Raw genomic sequence first — 19,311 nt, 5'->3', positions numbered from 1 at the left:
ACTGTATTGGCCAGGATCTCCAGAATAATGGTGAATAAGTGGGGTAATAACAGTTATCCTTGTTATATTATGATCTTAAAGAGAACACTTTCAGCTTTTCATCACTAAAATAGGGAGTTAGCTTCAGGATTTTTGTAGATGGAATATTGTCAGGTTGAAGAAATTCTCTTCAGGTCCTAGCTTTTTCATTTTGTTTTTCTTAAATCATGAAAGGGTGATGAATTTTGCCAAGTGTATTTTCTGCTCCATTGAAATGTTTGCATGAGGTTTTTTTCTTTAATTTTTTATGTGAATTACAGTAAATTTCAAATATTAAACCAACCTTGTAGTTTTGGAATAAACCTCACTGGATCTGATTAACTAGTATCTTTAAAAAAGTTTTTCTTTTAATATTTTTAGTTGTAGATGGACACAATACCTTTATTTTATTTATTTATTTTTATGTAGTGCTGAGGATCGAACCCAGTGCCTTACACGTGCCAGGCGAGTGCTCTATCACTGGGCCACAACCCCAGCCCCTGATTAACTAGTATCTTTTAAACAATCTTTCCATCTATGTTCCTGAGGAATATTGTTCTGTCATTTCCTTATAATATCTTTATTATATTTTGACATCACAATTATTTTGGTCACAAAATGATTGGTAAGGAAGTGTCCTCTGCTTCTCTTTCTGAAGAATTTTATTTAAAAACATATTTTATATTTAATTGACACACAGTAGTTATACATATTTGTGGGGGAACAATGACATTTCAATACTTGTATACAACATACAGTTATCAGATTAAGCTAATTGGCATTTCTATCACCTTAGACATATAAAATTTCTTTGCATTGTAAACATTAAAATCCTCTCTTCTAGCTAGTTTGAAATATTTAAGTAACTATTGTCAACCATAGTTATCCTACCATGCAATGGAACAGTAAAAGTTATTCTTTCTAACTGTATCCAGGAACACATTAACCATTCCCTTTCTACCCCATCCTCCCTTATGTCCCTCCCAGGCTCTGATAATCACTGTTTTATCCTCCATTGAGAACAGCTTTTTAGGTTCTACAAATTAGTGAAAACATGCAGTATTTGTCTTTCTGTGCCTGACATTCAACTTAACATATCTTCAGTTGGATCCATGTTGCTGCAAATGACATAAATTCATTTTTTAATGGCTGAATAATATTTCATTTTGTATATCTATGTGTATATATATATATATATATATATATATATGTATATATATGTGTGTGTGTGTGTGTATCACTCTCTCTCTCTCTCTCTCTCTCTCTCTCTCTCTCTCTCTATATATATATATATATATATCACATTTTCTTTATCCATTCATTCATCACTGGGCACCTATGTATATTGTGAATAGAGCTTCCAAAAATAAGCAAATGCAGAATGTTTCTTTGACTTCAATTCCTTTGCATATATACTCTGTATTGGACTGCTATATCATATGATAGTCTTACTTCTAGTTTTTTGAAGTACCTCCATACTGTTTTTCATAATGGCTATACTAATATACTTTCACATCAACAGCATATGAGAGTCCTCTTTCTCCAATTTTAATTTTTTTTGTCTGTTTTTATAATAACCATTTAATCTGGAGTGAGATAATATCTCACTGTGGTTTGGGTTTGCATTTTCCTGATGATTACTGATGTGGGGGCTGGGGATGTGGCTCAAGTGGTAGTGCGCTCGCCTGGCATGCGTGCGGCCCGGGTTCGATTCTCAGCACCATATACAAAGATGTTGTGTCCGCCAAAATAACTAAAATAAATAAATAAATATTAAAAAAATGATCACTGATGTGGAACTTGTTGGTCATTTGTTTTTTATAATTAATTTTTTATTTATATATGACAGCAGAATGCATTACAATTCTTATTACACATATAGAGCACAATTTTCATATCTCTGGTTGTACACATAGTATATTCACACCAATTTGTGTCTTCATACATGTACTTTGAATAATAATGTCCATCATATTCCACCATCTTTTCTAACCCCATTCCCCCTACCTTCCCTCCTATACCCCTCTGCCTATCTAGGGTTCCTCTATTCCTCCCATGCTCCCTCTCCTTACCCCGCTATGAATCAGACTCCTTATATCAGAGAAAACATTCAGCATTTGGTTTTTGGGGATTGGCTAACTTCACTTAGCATTATATTCTCCAACTCCATCCATTTACCTGTGAATGCCATGACTTTATTCTCTTTTATTGCTGAGTAACTTTCCATTGTGTATATATGCAACATTTTTTTAATTCATTCATCTATTGAAGGGCATCTAGGTTGGTTCCACATTTCAGCTATTGTGAATTGTGCTGCTATAAACATTGATGTGGCTGTGTCCCTGTAGTATACTGTTTTTAAGTCCTTTGGGTATAGAATGAGGAGACGGATACCTAGGTCAAATGGTGGTTCCATTCCCAATTTTCCAAGAAATCTCTATACTGCTTTCCATATTGGCTCCACCAATTTGCAGTCCCACCAGCAGTGTATGAGTGTACCTTTTTCCCCGCATCCTCACCAACACTTATTGTTGTTTGTCTTCATAATAGCTGCCATTTTGACTGGAGTGAGATGAAATCTTAGAGTGGTTTTGATTTTCATTTCTCTGATTGCTAGTGATGATGAAAATTTTTTCATATATTTGTTGATTAATTGTATATCATCTTCTGAGAAGTGTCTGTTCAGATCCTTAGCCCATTTATTGATTGGGTTACTTGCTTTTTTGGTGTTTAACTTTTTGAGTTCTTTATATACCCTAGAGATTAGTGCTCTATCTGATGTGTGAGAGGTAAAGATTTGCTCCCAAGATGTAGGCTCTCTATTCACCTCACAGATTGTTTCTTTTGCTGAGAAGAAACTTTTTAGTTTGAATCCAACCCATTTATTGATTCTTGATTTTAATTCTTGCACCAAAGGAGTCTTATTAAGGAAGTTGGGGCCTAATCCCACATGATGGAAATTAGGGCCTACTTTTTCTTCTATTAGACACAGGTCTCTGGTTTTATTCCTAAGTCCTTGATCCATTTTGAATTGAATTTTGTACATGGTGAGAGATAGGGGTTTAAGTTCATTTTTTTGCATATGGATTTCCAGTTTTCCCAGCACCATTTGTTGAAGAGGCTATCTTTTCTCCAATGCATGTTGTTGGCATCTTTATCTAATATAAGATAATAGTAATTTTGTGGGTTAGTCTCTGTGTCCTCTATTCTGTACCATTGGCCTACCAGTCTGTTTTGGTGCCAATACCATGCTGTTTTTGTTATTATTGCTCTGTAGTATAGTTTAAGGTCTGGTATAGTGATGTCACCTGCTTCACTCTTCCTGCTAAAGATTGCTTTAGCTATTCTGGGTCTTTTATTTTTACAGATGAATTTAATGATTGCTTTTTTTGTTTCTATGAAGAATGTCATTGGGATTTTGATTAGAATTGCATTAAATCTGTATCGTGCTTTTGGAAGTATGGTCATTTTGATAATATTAATTCTACCTATCCAAGAGCAAGGTAGATTTTTCCATCTTCTAAGGTCTTCTTTTATTTCTTTCTTTAGGTTTCTGTAGTTTTCATTGTATAGATCTTTCTTCGTTAAGTTAATTCCCAAGTATTTTATTTTATTTTTTGAGGCTTTTGTAAATAGGATAATTTTCCTCGTTTCCTTTTCTGAGGATTTTTCACTGATATATAGAAATGCCTTTGATTTATGGGTTTTGATTTTATATCCTGCTACTTTGCTGAATGCATTTACTAGTTCTAGAAGTATTCTGGTGAAACTTTTAGGGTCTTCTAGGTATAGAATCCTATCATCAGCAAATAGTGGCGATTTGAGTTCTTCCATTCCTAATTGTTTCCTTTTAATTTCTGTCATCTGTCTAATTGCTCTGGCCAGTGTTTCAAGAACTATGGTAAATGGAAGTGGTGAAAGAGGGCATCCCTATCTTGTTCCAGTTTTCAGAGGGAATGCCTTCAATCTTCCTCCATTTAGAATGATATTGGCCTGGGGTTTAGCATAGATAGCCTTTATGATGTTGAGATATGTTCCTGTTATCCCCAATTTTTCTAGTGTTTTGAACATAAAGTGATGCTGTATTTTGTCAAATGCTTTTTCTGCATCTATTGAGATGATCTTATGGTTCTTATCTTTAAGTCAATTGATGTGATAAATTACATTTATTGATTTCCATATGTTGAACCAACCTTGCATCCCTGGGATGAATCCCACTTGATAGTGGTGCATAATCTTTTTGATATGTTTCTATATTTGATTTGCCAGAATTTTATTGAGAATTTTAGCATCCATTGGAGACTTAGGTTCATTAGAGATATTGATCTGAAGTTTTCTTTTTTTGATGTGTCTTTGCCTGGTTTTGGAAACAGGGTAATATTGGCCTCATAGAATGAGTTTGGAAGTGCTCTCTCTTTTTCTATTTCCTGAAATAAATTGAAGAGTATTGGTGTTAGTTCTTCTTTAAAGGTCTTGTAGAACTCGGCTGTGTATCCATCCAGTCCTGGGATTTTCTTGGTTGGTAGACTTTTGATGGCATCTTCTATTTCATCACTTGAAATTGATCTGTTTAAATTCTGTATATCATCCTGATTCAATTTGGGCAAATTATATGACTCTAGAAATTTGTCAACACTTTCAATATTTTGTATTTTATTGGAGTACAAGTTTTCAAAATAATTTCTAATTATCTTCTGTGTTTCTGTAGTGTCTGTTGTGATATTTCCTTTTTCATCACATATGTTAGTAGTTTGAGTTTTCTCTCTCCTTCTCTTTGTTAGCATGGCTAAGGGTCTGTCAATTTTATTTATTTTTTCAAAAAACCAACTTTTTTCTGTCAATTTTTTTCAATTCTTTCTTTTGTTTCAATTTCATTGATTTCAGCTCTGATTTTAATTATTTTCTGTCTTATACTGCTGTTGGTGTTGATTTGTTCTTCTTTTTCTAGGGCTTTGAGATGTAATGTTAAGTCATTTATTTGTTGACTTTTCTTCTTTTAAGGAATGAACTCCATGCAATGAACTTTCCTCTTAGAACTGCTTTCATAGTGTCCCGGAGATTTCAATATGTTGTATATGTATTCTCATTCACCTCTAAAAAATTTTTAATCTCCTCCTTGGTTTCTTCTGCAACCCACTATTCATTAACTAGCATATTATTTAGTCTCCAGGTGTTGGAGTGGATTTTATTTCTTATTTTATCATTGATTTCTAATTTCATTCCATTATGATCTGATAGAATGCAGGGTAGTATCTCTACTTTTTTATATTTGCTGAGAGTTGCTTTGTGGCATAGTATATGGTCTATTTTAGAGAAGGATCCATGTGCTGCTGAGAAGAAAGTGTATTCTCTCATTGAAGGATGAAAAATTCTATACATGTCAGTTTAGTCTAAGTTATTGATTGTATTATTGAGTTCTATAGTTTCTTTGTTCAGCTTTTGTTTGGAAGATCTATCTAGTGATGAAAGAGGTGTGTTAAAGTCACCCAAAATTATTGTGTTGTGGTCTGTTTGACTCTTGAACTTGAGAAGAGTTTGTTTAATGAATGTAGACACTCCATTGTTTGGGGCATATATATTTATAATTGTTAAGTCTTGTTGGTGTATGGTTCTCTTGTGCAGTATGTAGTGTTCTTCTTTATCCTTTTTGGTTGACTTTAGCTTGAAGTCTACTTTATTTGATATAAGGTTGGAAACCCCTGCTTGCTTCCACAGTCCATGTGAGAGGTATGAATTTTCCCAACCCTTCACCTTCAGTCTGTGGATGCTTTTTCCTATGAGATGAGTCTCTTGGAGGAAGCATATTGTTGGGTCTTTTTTTTTTTAACGTGACTTAATGTGACTTGGTTTCTCCTCTGATTAGATTTTTCCTTTAGTATAATACATCCCTCTGCTGATTTTCATCATTGTTTTTCATTTCCTCTTTGTGGAATATTTTGCTGAGGATGTTCTGTAGTGCAGGCTTTCTGTTGTAAATTCTTTTAACTTTTGTTTATCATGGAAGGTTTTTATTTCATCATCAAATCTAAAGGTTAGTTTTGCTGTATATAAGATTCTTGGTTGGCATTCATTTTCTTTCAGAGTTTGGTATATGTTTCTTCACAATCTTCTGGCTTTGAGGGTCTGGGTTGAAAAATCTGCTGAGATACAAATTGGTCTCCCCCTATATGTGAACTGATTCCTCTCTCTTGCAGTTTTTAAGATTCTATCCTTATTCTGTATGCTAGGCATTTTCATTATGACATACCTTGGTGTAGATCTGTTGTAATTTTGTATATTTGGTGTCCTGTAAGCCTCTTGTATTTGGTTTTGCATTTCATTCTTCATGCTTGGGAAATTTTCTGATATTATCTCATTGAAGAGATTGTGCATTCCTTTGATTTGAAGCTCTGTGCCTTCCTGTATCCCAATAACTCTTAGATTTGGTCTTTTGATGCTGTCCCACAATTCTTGAATGTTCTGTTTATGGTTTCTCCACTGTGTGATCAATTTTATTTTCCAGATTGTATATTTTGTCTTCATTACCTGACATTCTTTCTTCCAGGTGATCTAGTCTCTGTTGATTATGATTTCTATTGAGTTTTTATTTGATTTATTGCATCCTTCATTTCAAGGATTTTTGACTAGTTTTTTTTTTTCAGAGTCTCTCTCTCTCTCTTGAAGTAATCTTTTGCCACCTGTATTTGTTCTCTTATCTCTTTGTTGGAGTGATCAATTTTTGCCTGTATTTGCTCATTTAGGTAATTCTTTAATTCACAGATCATTTTAATTATGAACCTTCTGAACTCCTTCTCTGACATTTCATTGACTTTGCTGTCCATGGGTTCTGTTGTTATAGTGTCCTGGTTTGTTTGGGGCACTTTCCTCCCTTGTTTTTTCATGATGTCTATGTGTCTTCCTGGACAGTGTGGATCTGAGGTATTACAGTTTTTTCCCTATATTCTTGTAGTACCCATGCAGATTGTCCATACCTCACCTTGAAATTGGGCTTATAGACCCTGCTGGTGTACCTCAATGTATGCTACTGCATCTAAAGGTGGTGGTAGCAATAGCTGAGGTATCTCGAGATAATAGTTAAGATGCTCCAAGATGGAAGCAAGTCTTATAGAGATAAGGCTGAAAGAGTGGGCCTCACACTCCCTTTGGGATGCCTGCTCTGAGATGCAGCTGCTTCTAGGCCCTGTCTGCTGTCAAAAAGTTAGGGGTTACTGCATTGGGAAGGCTATGGCAATGACTACAGTGTCCCAAGATGGAAGTGGATTAGACTTAGGCTCCCAGGTGGGGGAGGGTGAACTCAGACCTATCCTGGACCTGAGTCCTATGCAAGTCAGTGTGGGTGGTCTGGGCTCCCCCAGTAATCTGCTGGTCAGAAGAGGTGGTCCTGTGCCAGAGGCTGGGCTCTGGCAGGTGCCTGCAGGTAGAGGGGTGGACCCAGGCGTACTGTGAGCCTGGGTCCAGCACATGCTGGTGTGGGGGATCTGGGCCAAAGTGCTTGACCTCCCACGGAAGTCTGCTGGTTGGAAGAGGCAGTCGACCATTTGTATATGTTCCTTTGAAAAAGGTCTATTTAGGTCACTCACTCAACTTTTTTTTCTGTGAGATTTTGAATTGCTTTTATATTCTGGAAATCAATCTCTGGTCAGATGAATAGTTTAAAAATATTTTCTCCATTTCTGAAGGTTTTCATTTGACTGTTTCTTTTGCTGTATAGAAGCTTTTCAGTTTGATGTACTCCCATTTGTCCATTTTTGCTTTTGTTGCCTGTACATTTGAGGTCATATCTAACACTTCTTTTTCCAAACCAATTCCTAAAACACTTCTTTATATTTTTTCTAGTAGTTTTATGTCTTAAACTTAAGTCTTTGGTCTATTTTGATTTAATTTCTGCATATGGTAAGAGACAGAGGTACATTGTTTCTTTTAAAATATTTTTTAGTTATAGATGGATGTAATATCTTTATTTTGCTTATTCATTTTTATGTGGTGCTGAGGATTGAACACAGTGCCTCACATGTGCAAGGCAAGCGCTCTGCCACTGAACCACAACGCCAGCCCCTGTTTTTTATTAATACTAGCTATTTTAAGATATTTTTATATTTATTTGTAGATGAACATAATACCTTTATTTTGTATATTTATTTATTTATTTTTATATGGTGCTTAGAACCAAACCCAATGCCTCACACATGCTAGGCAAGCACTCTATCACTGAGCTAAAGCCCCACCTCCAGGGGTATACTCTTTGTTTTGCATTTAGACATTCAGTTTTCCCAGCACCATTTATTGAAGAGATTGCCCTGTCTCCAATGTATGTTCATGCTGCCTTTGTCAAAAATCGATGGCTGAAGCTGTACATAGTGACACATGACTGTAATCCTAGTGAGTTGGGTGGCTGAGGCAGGAGGATTGTAAATCTGAAGGTCAACCTTAGCAATTTGTTGAGACCTTAAGCAACTTAGAGAGACCCTGTCTCAAAAATTAAGAGGATAGGAGATAACTGTATTTTGTGGTTTGTCTCTACGTCTTCTATTCTGTTGCATTGGTATTCTTGCCTGTTTTGGTGCCAATACCATGCTGTTACTATAGCTCTATAGAATAATTTTAGTTCTGGTATTATGATGCCTTCTGCTTTACTTTGCTTTACTAAGGGTAAAGCAAATCTTTTAAATCTTTATTTTTCCATGAATATCATAACTGCCTTTTGTAGGTATTATGGCCATTTTGACAATATTAATTTGGCCTACTCAAGAACATGGGAGGTCTTTTCATCTTCTAAGGCTTCCTCAATTTCTTTCTTTAGTATTCTGTAATTTTCATTGTAGAGATCTTTCACCTCTTTTGTTAGATTGATTCCCAAGTTTTTGGGTTTTTTGTTTGTTTGTTTGTTTTGTTTTGTTTTGTTGGTTTTTTTTTTTTTGAGGCTATTGTGAATGGGATGATTTTTCTAATTTCCTTTCAGCTGATTTATCACTGGAGTATAGAATTGCAATTGATTTATGAGTGTTAATTTTGTATCCTGCTACTTTGCTGATTCATTTATAAATTCTAGAAGTTTTCTGGTGGAGTTTTTTGGGCCATATAAATATAGAATCAAGGGCTAGGAATGTGGCTCAAGTGGTAGCGTGCTCGCCTAGCATGCATGAGACACTGGGTTCAATTCTCAGCACCACATAAAAAATGAAATAAAGACCTTGTGTCCACATAAAACTAAAAAAAAAATTAAATTAAAAAAAATAAATATAGAATCAAGTCATTGTCAAAAAGCTCATTTTATCTCTTCTTTTTCTATTTATATTCCTTTTATTTCATTCTTTTGCTTAATTGCTCTGGCTAGAGATTTGAGGATTATGTTAAACAGAAGTGGTGAAAGAGGGAATCCCTGTATTGTTTCTGTTTTTAGAGGGAATGTTTTTAGTTTTTCTCCATTTAGAATGATGTTAGCCTTGGGTTTCTCATATATAGGTTTTACAATGTTGAGATATGGTCCTTTTATCCCTATTTTTTCTAGTGTTTTAATCATAAATGGATGCTGTATTTTATCAAATGCTTTTTCTGCATTTATTGAGATGATCATGTGATTTTTGTCTTTAAGTCCATTAATATGATAAATTACATTTATTGATTTCCATATGTTGAACCAACCTTCCATCGAAGGATGACCCCACCTGGTCACAGTGAACAATCTTTTTAGTGTGTTTTTGTATGCAATTTGCCAGTATAGGCACCAAAATATACATTGGAGAAAAGATACTCTCTTCAACAAATGGTGCTGTTAACTGTAAATCCATATGTAGTAGAATGGACCTGTGCACAAAACTCAACTCAAAGTGGATGAAGGACCTAGATATCAGACCAGAAACCTGGCACATACTGGAAGAAAAAGTAGGTTCAGCACTCCAAAATATCAGCTCAGGAACTAACTTCCTTAATAAGACTCCTAAAGCTCAAGAAGTAAAATCAAGAATCAGTAAATGGGATTGCATCAAACTAAAAAGCTTCTTCACAACAAAGGAAACAATCAATAGCATGATGAGAGAGCCTACAGAATTGGAGAAAATCTTTGCCACCTGCACCTCAGATAGAACATTAATTTCCAGAAAATATAAAGAACTCAAAAAACACACACACACTCAATCAATAAATGGGCAAAGGAACTGAACAGACACTTCACAGAAGAAGAAATATGAATAGTCAACAAATATATGAAAAAAATGTTCAATATCTCTCTCAATTAGAGAACAAATTAAATTACCCTGGGATTCCATCTCACTCCAGTCAGAATGGCAATTATCAAGAGTACAAAAAAGTAAATGTTGGTGAGGATGTGGGGAAAAAGATACACTTATAGATTGCTGATGGGACTGCAAAATTATGCAACCACTCTGGAGAGTAATATAGAGATTCCTCAGAAAACTAGGAATGGGACCACCAATTGACCTAGTTGTAGCACTCCTTAGTACATACCCAAAGGATTTAAAGTCAGCATACTACAGTGAGACAGCCACATCAATGTTTACAGCAGCTCAATTCACAATAGCTAAGCTATGGAACCAACCTAAGTGCCCTTCACCAGATGAATGGCTAAAGAAAATGTGACATATATATCACACACACACATTAGAATATTACTCAGCCATAAAGAAGAATGACTTTGAGACATTTGCCAGCAAATGGATGGATTGGGAGACTGTCGTGCTAAATGAAGTAAGCCAGCCCCCAAAAGCAAAAGGCTGAATATTTTCTCTGATACGTGGAAGCTAACCCACAATAAGGGGGGATGTGAGGGGAAGAATAGAAGTGCAGTAGATTAGACAACGGGGGGTGGAGAGAAGGGGGAAAGGGAGGATAAGGAGAGTAAAGACAATGGAATGAATCTGACATAACTTTCCCAAGTATATATGTGAAATACTACAGTGAATCCCACTATCATATACATGGATTCTACCTAGAATAAGATATATTCTGTGCTTGTGTAATAATTAATCAGAATGGATTCTGCTGTCATATGTAACTAAAAAGAACCAATAAATTTTTAAAAAACTGAAAAAAAAGGTGGAAGAATACAGATCAGTGGTAGAGTACCCTTGGGTTCAATCTTCAGTATAAAAAAAAAATCAATTGCCAGAAGTATGTGGATTGATCTCACATGTCTTCATTCTGATTCATTGGTCTACATGTTTACTTTTACACCAGTGACATGCTGTCTTGTTGCTATCATTTTGTAGTATGTTTTAGGTCAGCTGTTGTAATGCCTCCAGCTTTATTATTTTTGCTCAGGATTACTTCAGCAATTCAGTGTCTTTGTGGTTCCATAAAGATTTTAGGAGCGTTTTTCCTATTTCTGTAAAAAAATGTCATTGGGGGCTGGGGCTGTGGCTCAGTGGTAGAGCACTTGCCTTGCATGTATGAGGTACTGGGTTCCATCCTCAGCACCACATAAAAATAAATAAATAAAATAAAGATGGGTCCATCTACAACTAAAAATATTTTTTTAAAATGTCATTGGTATTTTGATAAGAATTGCATTGACTCTGTAGTTCACTTTGTATAGTATGGTCATTTTAACAATATTAATTTTTCCAATTAATATTGGAATGTCTTATAATGGGATGACTTTCCATTTGTATGTGTGTGTTCTCTTCCATTTCTTTCTTCATTGTTTTGTAGTTTTCATTGTAAAGATCTTTTATTTCCTTGGAAAATTTATATTTTAATATTAGGAATATTTTAAAATATTTAGGTAGCTATTTTGAATGGGATTGCTTCTTTCTTTCTCAGAAATTTCTTTATTGATGTATATAAAAGCTTATTTTCATATACTGACTTTACATCTTTACATTTATAAGCTCTTTTAAATCTTTAGGTTTTTCCATACATAAAATCATTTTGGGGGGCTGGGGTTGGTGCTCAGTGGTGGAGTGTTTGCGTAGCATGTGTGAAGCACTGGGTTTGATCTTCAGAACCATATAAAAATAAATAAATAAAATGAAAAACAAAACAAAAAATAAAATCACTTTGTTTGCAAACAGATGGAATAATTTGATTTTCTTTCCTATTGGAATACCCTTTATTTCTTTCTCTTATCTTACTTCTCTGGCTAAAACTTACAATAATAATTGAATAAGAGTACTGGAAGTGGACAATTTTGTCTTTTTCATAATATTTCATCCATTCAGTATGATGTAAGCTATGGGGTTTGTCATATGTAGTCCTTATTGTGTTGAGGTATCTTCCTCCTATACCTAATTTTTTTTTACCATAAAGGGATACTGAATTTTATCTAATACCTTTTCTGTACCTATTTAATTGACTATGTGGTTTTTATCCTTCATTCTATTGATGCAATATATTTATTGGTTTACATATGTTGAATTATTCTTGTACCCCTGAGCTCAATCCTGTGTACAATCTTTTTGATGTATCATTGGATTCAGTTTGCTAGTATTTTGTTGAAAATTTTTTTGGTACCAGAGATTGACCTCAACGGGACTTAACTACTGAGCAACATCCTCATCCCTTTTTTAAAAATTTATTTATTTATTTATTTTTGAGACAGGGTCTTGCTAAGTTGCTGAGGCTGGCTTTGAACTCATGATCCTCCTGCCTCAATCTTGCAAGTTGCTGGGACACATGTGTCACTGTGCCCTGCTTGTTGAGAATTTGTGCATATATGTTCGTCAGGAATATTGGTCTCTGGGTTTAATTTTTGTTTTGTTCTTGTCTAGTTTTGTTATCTGGTTAGTTCTGGACTCAGAACAAAAGTATTCCTTCCCTTTTGCTACTTGTAATAGTTTGAGAAGAATTGACATTAGTTGCATGTTACTCTCTTTTGGCCTTTAATAATTCAGTGTACAATCTATGAGTTATTCACTTTTGTTACTCTAGTTTTCTAATTTAAAAATTTATATTTATTAAGTATATTCTTATAATCTATACTCTATATTCCATTTTATCAATTATCTCCATAATGTCCTTTATAGAATTGTTTCCCTCTAGTTAAGGATCCTGTCCAAATTATATTTGATTTAATCTGTCCCTTCTCTTCAATCTCTTTAAATCCTCAGCCTTTCATGTTTCAAGATATTGGCATTTCATTCTGATGTCATGTATAACTAATTAGAGCAAAACAAAAAAGAAAAAGAAGACCAGGATGATCTTGCAGGCCCTGCCAGGAAACTGCCAAACTGCTGGGTGCTAAACTTCTGGCTTGGGCCCCCTCCACTCTCTGGTGGGAAAGCACAAGTCAAGAGGGTCCCAGGCTATAGGGCTAAGTTATCCATGTCATGGGTTCTAGAGGTACCAGGAACCAGGATTCAGATAGGGAGGTGAGGACTGTGCTGTCAGTATATGCAAAAGCATGACATGGCCCACACACTTGCATCAGGATTTCCTAATCCTTGGGCTGCCATGCAAACCCTTCTCAAAGTCCCTCTGCCACAGGAAGGGGTGTTGTCAATCTGGGGTCCCTGCTTGTCATCCTCCTGGCAGCAGCACTGTGGCTCCCTCAGCCAAGGGTCACCCCACTGAGCCCCGGCTCTCCCACCCCATGTCCACTGGCAGTCAGCATAATCCACTGCTGGGATTACTGGATTATATATGTTTTCTAACTTTTATAAGAAACTGCCAAACTGATTCCAAATTGATTGCTCCATTATACATCTTCACTAGTCATATATATAGAGAGAGTTCTAGAAATTGAAATTTCTAGAAACTTGAAATTGCCAGGGTTTTTTGTTTTTGTTTTCTAAGTTATGTAGTAGTATTCCATTATGATTTTAATTGTATTTTCCTAAAAATAACATTTTGTGATGTACATATTTGCCATCTGTATGTCATATTCTTTCAAAAATTTTCCCCATTTTTTAAAAAATATTTTTTAGTTGTAAAAAACAAAATATCTTTATTTATTTTTATATGGTGCTGAAGATTGAACCCAGTGCCTCACACATGCGAGGTAAGCGCTCAACCACTGAGGTACAACCTCAGCCCAAAATTTTCCCCATTTTTATTGAATTATTTCTTACTGAGTTTTGAAAACTCTTTACATACTCTGGCTTTTATAAGATACATGAAAGAACATATTTTGTACTGCTCTGTGGTTTGTCTTTTAATCACCTCTTTCAAGAGTAGAAATACTAAATTTTAATAAAAGTCTAAAAAAGATATAGGCATTTTTGAGAATATAAGGCAGTTAATGTATGAATAATAAACTATTCTTCAGTTTGGTTTTTCTTCTGATCAAACTCAGTTTATCATATCAAGAGACATGCAATATTAGTCCTTAATTACAATGTTTGACACTAATTAATGATTTTAGTTTGAATACATAAGATAATGCCTTGCTATGTCTTTCCCATTTAAGTATGAATTCATAAATTTCTATTGTACTCAGCATATTATAATCCATTGCTCAGTATTTTAATGCCCAAATCTAATCAAAGTTGTTCCTCTGTCTTTATGATATGTTTCCATAGTGTCTTTTTTTACTTTTAGTCCTTACTTACTTACTGATAAATAGCTTCATTTTTAATAGTTGAAAGAATATCCAGCTGGGTGCCATGGCACATGCCTGTAATCCCAGTGACTCAGGAGGCTGAGGCAGGAGGATCCCAAATTTGAGACCAGCCCCAGTAACTTTGCAAGACTATCAGTGTCTTAGCAAGATCCTGTCTCAAAATAAAAAATAAAAAGAACTGGGATGGGGCCAGGGTTGGCTCAGTGGTAGAGCACTTGCCTAGCATGCGTGAGACACTGGGTTCAATCCTTGACACCACATAAAAAAATAAATTAAATAAAGGTATTGTGTCCATCTACAACTAAAAACATATTAAAAAAAAAAAAAAAGAACTGGGACGTAGATCAGTGGTAATGTACCTCTGGGTTCAACCCACAAGTATTTAAAAAAAAAAACAACAGAGAGAAAGAAATAACATCCTTTGTATCTAGGTATAATAATGCAGTTAACTATTTCTTTGGGCTGGGGATGTGGCTCAAGCGGTAGCACGCTCGCCTGGCACGCATGCAGCCCGGGTTCGATCCTCAGCACTCATACAAACAAAGATGTTGTGTTTGTTGAAAACTGAAAATAAATATTAAAATTCTCTCTCTCTCTAAAAAAAAAAGCCACACACAAAAAAAACTATTTCCTTAATCTTGGATTTTTAAATTGAAAGTTTTTAAAAAATGCTACACATATTGAATGAACTTTCGGGTAACTGAACATTGACACAAAAACAAAATTATATACTTGCCATAATATATTCCAAGTAGATTTGTTAAATTTCTCTCCAAAATATTTGTACTGATTTACAGTATATAAGAATGCCCGCTTTTTCATTCATTTAATTGGATAGAATTTCAATCAGTCCAGGGCCATACTCTTGTTCCCAGACCAGCAATATCAGCATTATTCTGGGGAGCTTGTTAGAAATGCAAATAAATGTTAAAATTTATTACTCTTCCTGATTTACATTCTTTGTAATAAACCTGTAATCATAGGTGCAAAATGTTTTACTATTATATAAGTGTATAGATCAATATAATATAGAAATTATATTAAAATGATTTCATTTTAAAAATAAAAATAAATTTTTATGTAGGAGGAGCAAAGAAAAAAAGAAGCAGCACGTATAAAAGGTATGTTTTCTCCAATTGTTTCTTAGAAACAATCCTAACGTATAACAATTTACAACTTTAAGAATCAAGAGGCTATGCTTAATGTTAAGTATTTTAAATACTATGAAAATTGAAGAGAAATGCTAATTTATTAGTATGTGATTGGGCACATAAAATTTTAGAAAAACAAGAATTGCAATGATCTTAAACTATGAAATTTTAAGTTGTGTCTACTACTGGAGCCCAAAGATATCATAGTCAATGTCATGTACTCATGCTTGAGGATAAAAATAAATCAGAGAGGGAGAGAAACAGAGGGAAAAAAAACTCAAAACACAAGTTTTGGGCTGGGATTGTGGCTCAGCGGTAGAACGCTCACCTAGCACACACGGGGCTTTGGGTTTGATCCTCAGCACCACATAAAAATAAACGAATGGAATAAAGGTATTGTGTCCAACTACAACTAAAAATATATATTAAAAAAACACAAGTTTTTACAGTTCTAGGTATTGCAGGTTATGTCTTAGAACTTCAAACCATTGTCTCCTACATAATTTTAGAAATGTTAATATAAGGTAACGTACTTAAAACAACTTTAAAAATTAATATGTAAAGTATCAAAAGTTAACATAAAAATATAAAACATATAAAAATCATTTAAGATAGTATATGAGGGCTGGGGTTGTGGCTCAGTGGTAGAGCACTTGCCTAGCCTAACATGTGTGAGGCACTGGGTTTGATTCTCAGCACCACATATGAGTAAATGAATAAAATAAAGGTTCATCAACAACTAAAAAAAATATTTTTTAAAAAAATAGTATATGATATTTTCTAAAACCTAACACTTTGAAATAGCCAATGTGCAACCTAAATAATTCAATGGCAAAAGAATTAAAGTAAGAAGTATGTAGATTGAAATACATTTTGTATCTGATTTGTGATGGATCATCTTCTAAATCTCTTTTTTCTTTGGTGAAGTGGTGCTAATAACTGCCTTGAAGAATTATTGAGAAAATAATTATATCAAAACACTTTGCAAATTGTAAAGTTCTGTTAATATTATTACTGTTATTGATATAGGGCCAGCCCATAGGCCCTTTCCATTTTGTAATATGCTTGCTCAGGAAGCTTATATTTTTAAAATAAGGCATAAATAGTTATAAGTCTTTAAGTATCTGTCCTCTTTAAGGAACTGTCCAAAACTGAGGTTTCTGTCCCACTTAGAATCTTTTCTGTAAAAACGGGTTGGTTTTATTTAGTATAGTCTTTTTTACTCTTAATTTTCATGAAAATATTGCTAATTCCCAATTACATATTAAACATTGTACAGATGATGATAGTAATTCAGAAAAAAATGTTCTTGAAGAGAATTACCCTGTCCATTATAGCCCTAAAAATAGTCTGAATTTAAAAAAAAATGCCCTTATAAATTAAGATTTGGCTCATGAATATGTAATATTTATAATAAATATATTTTTTGCAGCAATTAAAGATCACTCTAAAAATGCATTCCGCTTTGCAACAAAGAAAATCATCAGTGATCCCCCAGAGACTAGCTCAGTAACAAATGGCAGCAGCATTCCATTAAGCTTATCAACATTACCATCTGAGGCTTATTACAGCCAAAGTATTGAAGCAGCCGAAGACTGGTATTCTGATGATTCTCTAGCAGAAAATAATTCTTCAAAGCCTCTTCTCAGGGAACCTCTAATGGAAAAAGTATTTTCATACCTGTCAACAATTTCATTAGAAGAATGTACTGAAAATGTAATGAATATGGCACTCTATGATGATGAAAATGATGACAACAGTAAGGAAATGTTTTCACGAAGAAACACAGAGGTCGAAATACAAAACCTTCAACATAATGCTGAATGACTTTTTTTCTTTTGAAACCTTGTATATACTGAAATCAGGTAAAGTCAAAACTGAATTTCCAGCTTTTGAGTCTCTTAACATGTTCACATTAATATTGCTTTTCTTCTTAGTTATCATAGAGTGGTCCTACTTCTCCTGCTGATTCTTATTTCTAGAAACAAAATTGTGGGAAGAAGTACAGTAGTATCATGAACATTAAGTTTAACTCCCTGTATCTCATCAAAAGATACCACAAATATAGGAATGTGTTTTCAACACACAAGAGAAATACTTTAAGAAATCTTCAGCATGAATACATTTTTAATAAAACATCCACAACATTTCTTTATAATTTTGACATTTTCAGGTTTATTTCAGTGTGACTAGGGCTGGGTGGAATACCTCTATCAGCTTTTCTGATTTTTAAAATATAAAAATCACCTATATTTCAAATAGTATCACGACATGCTTTTGGTAAGGGTTTTAGCCAGTTTTTTCATGGCTGCAACCAAAAGATCTGACAAGAACAATTTTAAAGAAAATTTTATGTGGGGTTCACAGTTTCAGAGGTTTCAGTCCTTAGATAGCTGACTCCATTGCTCTGTGCCCAAGGTGAGGCAGAACATCCTGGTGGAAGGGTGTGGCAGAGGGAAGCAGCTTGGGACATGATAATCAGGAAGCAGAGAGAGCACTCTACAAAATAAGGACAAAATATAAACCTCCAAAAGCATGCCCCCAATGACCCACCTCCTCCAGCCACATTCTACCTGCCTATAGTTACCACTTAGTTAATCCCCATCAGCAGATTAATACATTGATTAGGTTAAGCTTCTCATAACCCAATCATTTTACCTCTAAACTTTCTTGAATTGTCTCACATATGAGCTTTTGGGAGACACCACTATCCAAACCACAGCAGTAAGCATTATAAATTTGCTCTTACAGGGAGGTCTGAAACACTGCATAGAATCAAGAAAATAGTTTTCTTTCCCATCTCCTATATTTCTTGAATATCCCCTCAGCCCTCACCCTACTATGATAGAAATAGTTCATAAGCAACTGACTCAAACTACATGAGTAAGAGTTCCTCTCTAGTTTGAGATACCTTTGATCAAATTTTTATTTATGGTTCTGAGGGATTTCTGACATCTGCCAATGTATTCTTTTCTTTTTCCACTTTTCCTAAACACTCACCATATAATTAACCACCTTTTAAAATTTCTCTTGGAAAATTAACAAAGAATAATATTACCATTTGTGTTTAAATAACTTATATCAAGAACTGTTCATAATTTTCCCAGAGATAAACCCTACCTATCAAGACAAATGCAAAGAAACTTGTCTCAAATAAGATATCATTATCCAAGTCTGTCATCTCTGACCCAGGAAATGTTAAAAAGAGTTAGAACACCCTTATCTTTTGAAGTATCTGGTCATTTCCACATAATATGCTGTGATTTCTGAGCATCTATCTCCTATCCACCCCTAAATATAAAATTAGACTATTTCAGTTCCAGGTCTTTAAGGAGCAACAAAAACAAAAAATTCAGTTGGCTTCTATTCCTGTTTTCCTGAAATTTCTGACTTACTGTCGATCCCTGAGAAGGATGTTATCTTTAAATTTGGCAAGGTCCTACAACTTCCCCAGGAATTCAGGGTTGGAGATAAGAGATTCTAGCCTTGGTCTGACTAGTCTCTGGAATAGAGGAAATATAAACTGGGGAGATGTGGGTTGCCATATCCCACCATGTAGCTTAGGCATGGAAAGTAACAGATCTGTAGTGAGAGAACAAAAAAGCATTTGCAAAGCATTTGAAAAGC

At 34.5% G+C, this 19,311-nt stretch overlaps 1 protein-coding gene across 1 annotated transcript in view; it reads left to right on the top strand.

Moving 5' to 3' along the window:
• C7H1orf185 (chromosome 7 C1orf185 homolog) overlaps positions 1 to 17,197 on the top strand; it is a 41,800-nt gene extending 24,603 nt beyond the window's left edge. Inside the window, exon 4 of the mRNA XM_076862775.2 lies at positions 17,117 to 17,197. Coding sequence (XP_076718890.2) covers positions 17,117 to 17,197 — 81 coding nt within the window. The remainder of the gene's footprint in view (positions 1 to 17,116) is intronic.
• Positions 17,198 to 19,311: the final 2,114 nt, after the last annotated feature.

This window comes from Callospermophilus lateralis, chromosome 7 (genome assembly GCF_048772815.1).
Source record: "Callospermophilus lateralis isolate mCalLat2 chromosome 7, mCalLat2.hap1, whole genome shotgun sequence".
NCBI lineage: Eukaryota > Metazoa > Chordata > Mammalia > Rodentia > Sciuridae > Callospermophilus > Callospermophilus lateralis.
This window is presented reverse-complemented; position numbering and strand designations above follow the sequence as displayed.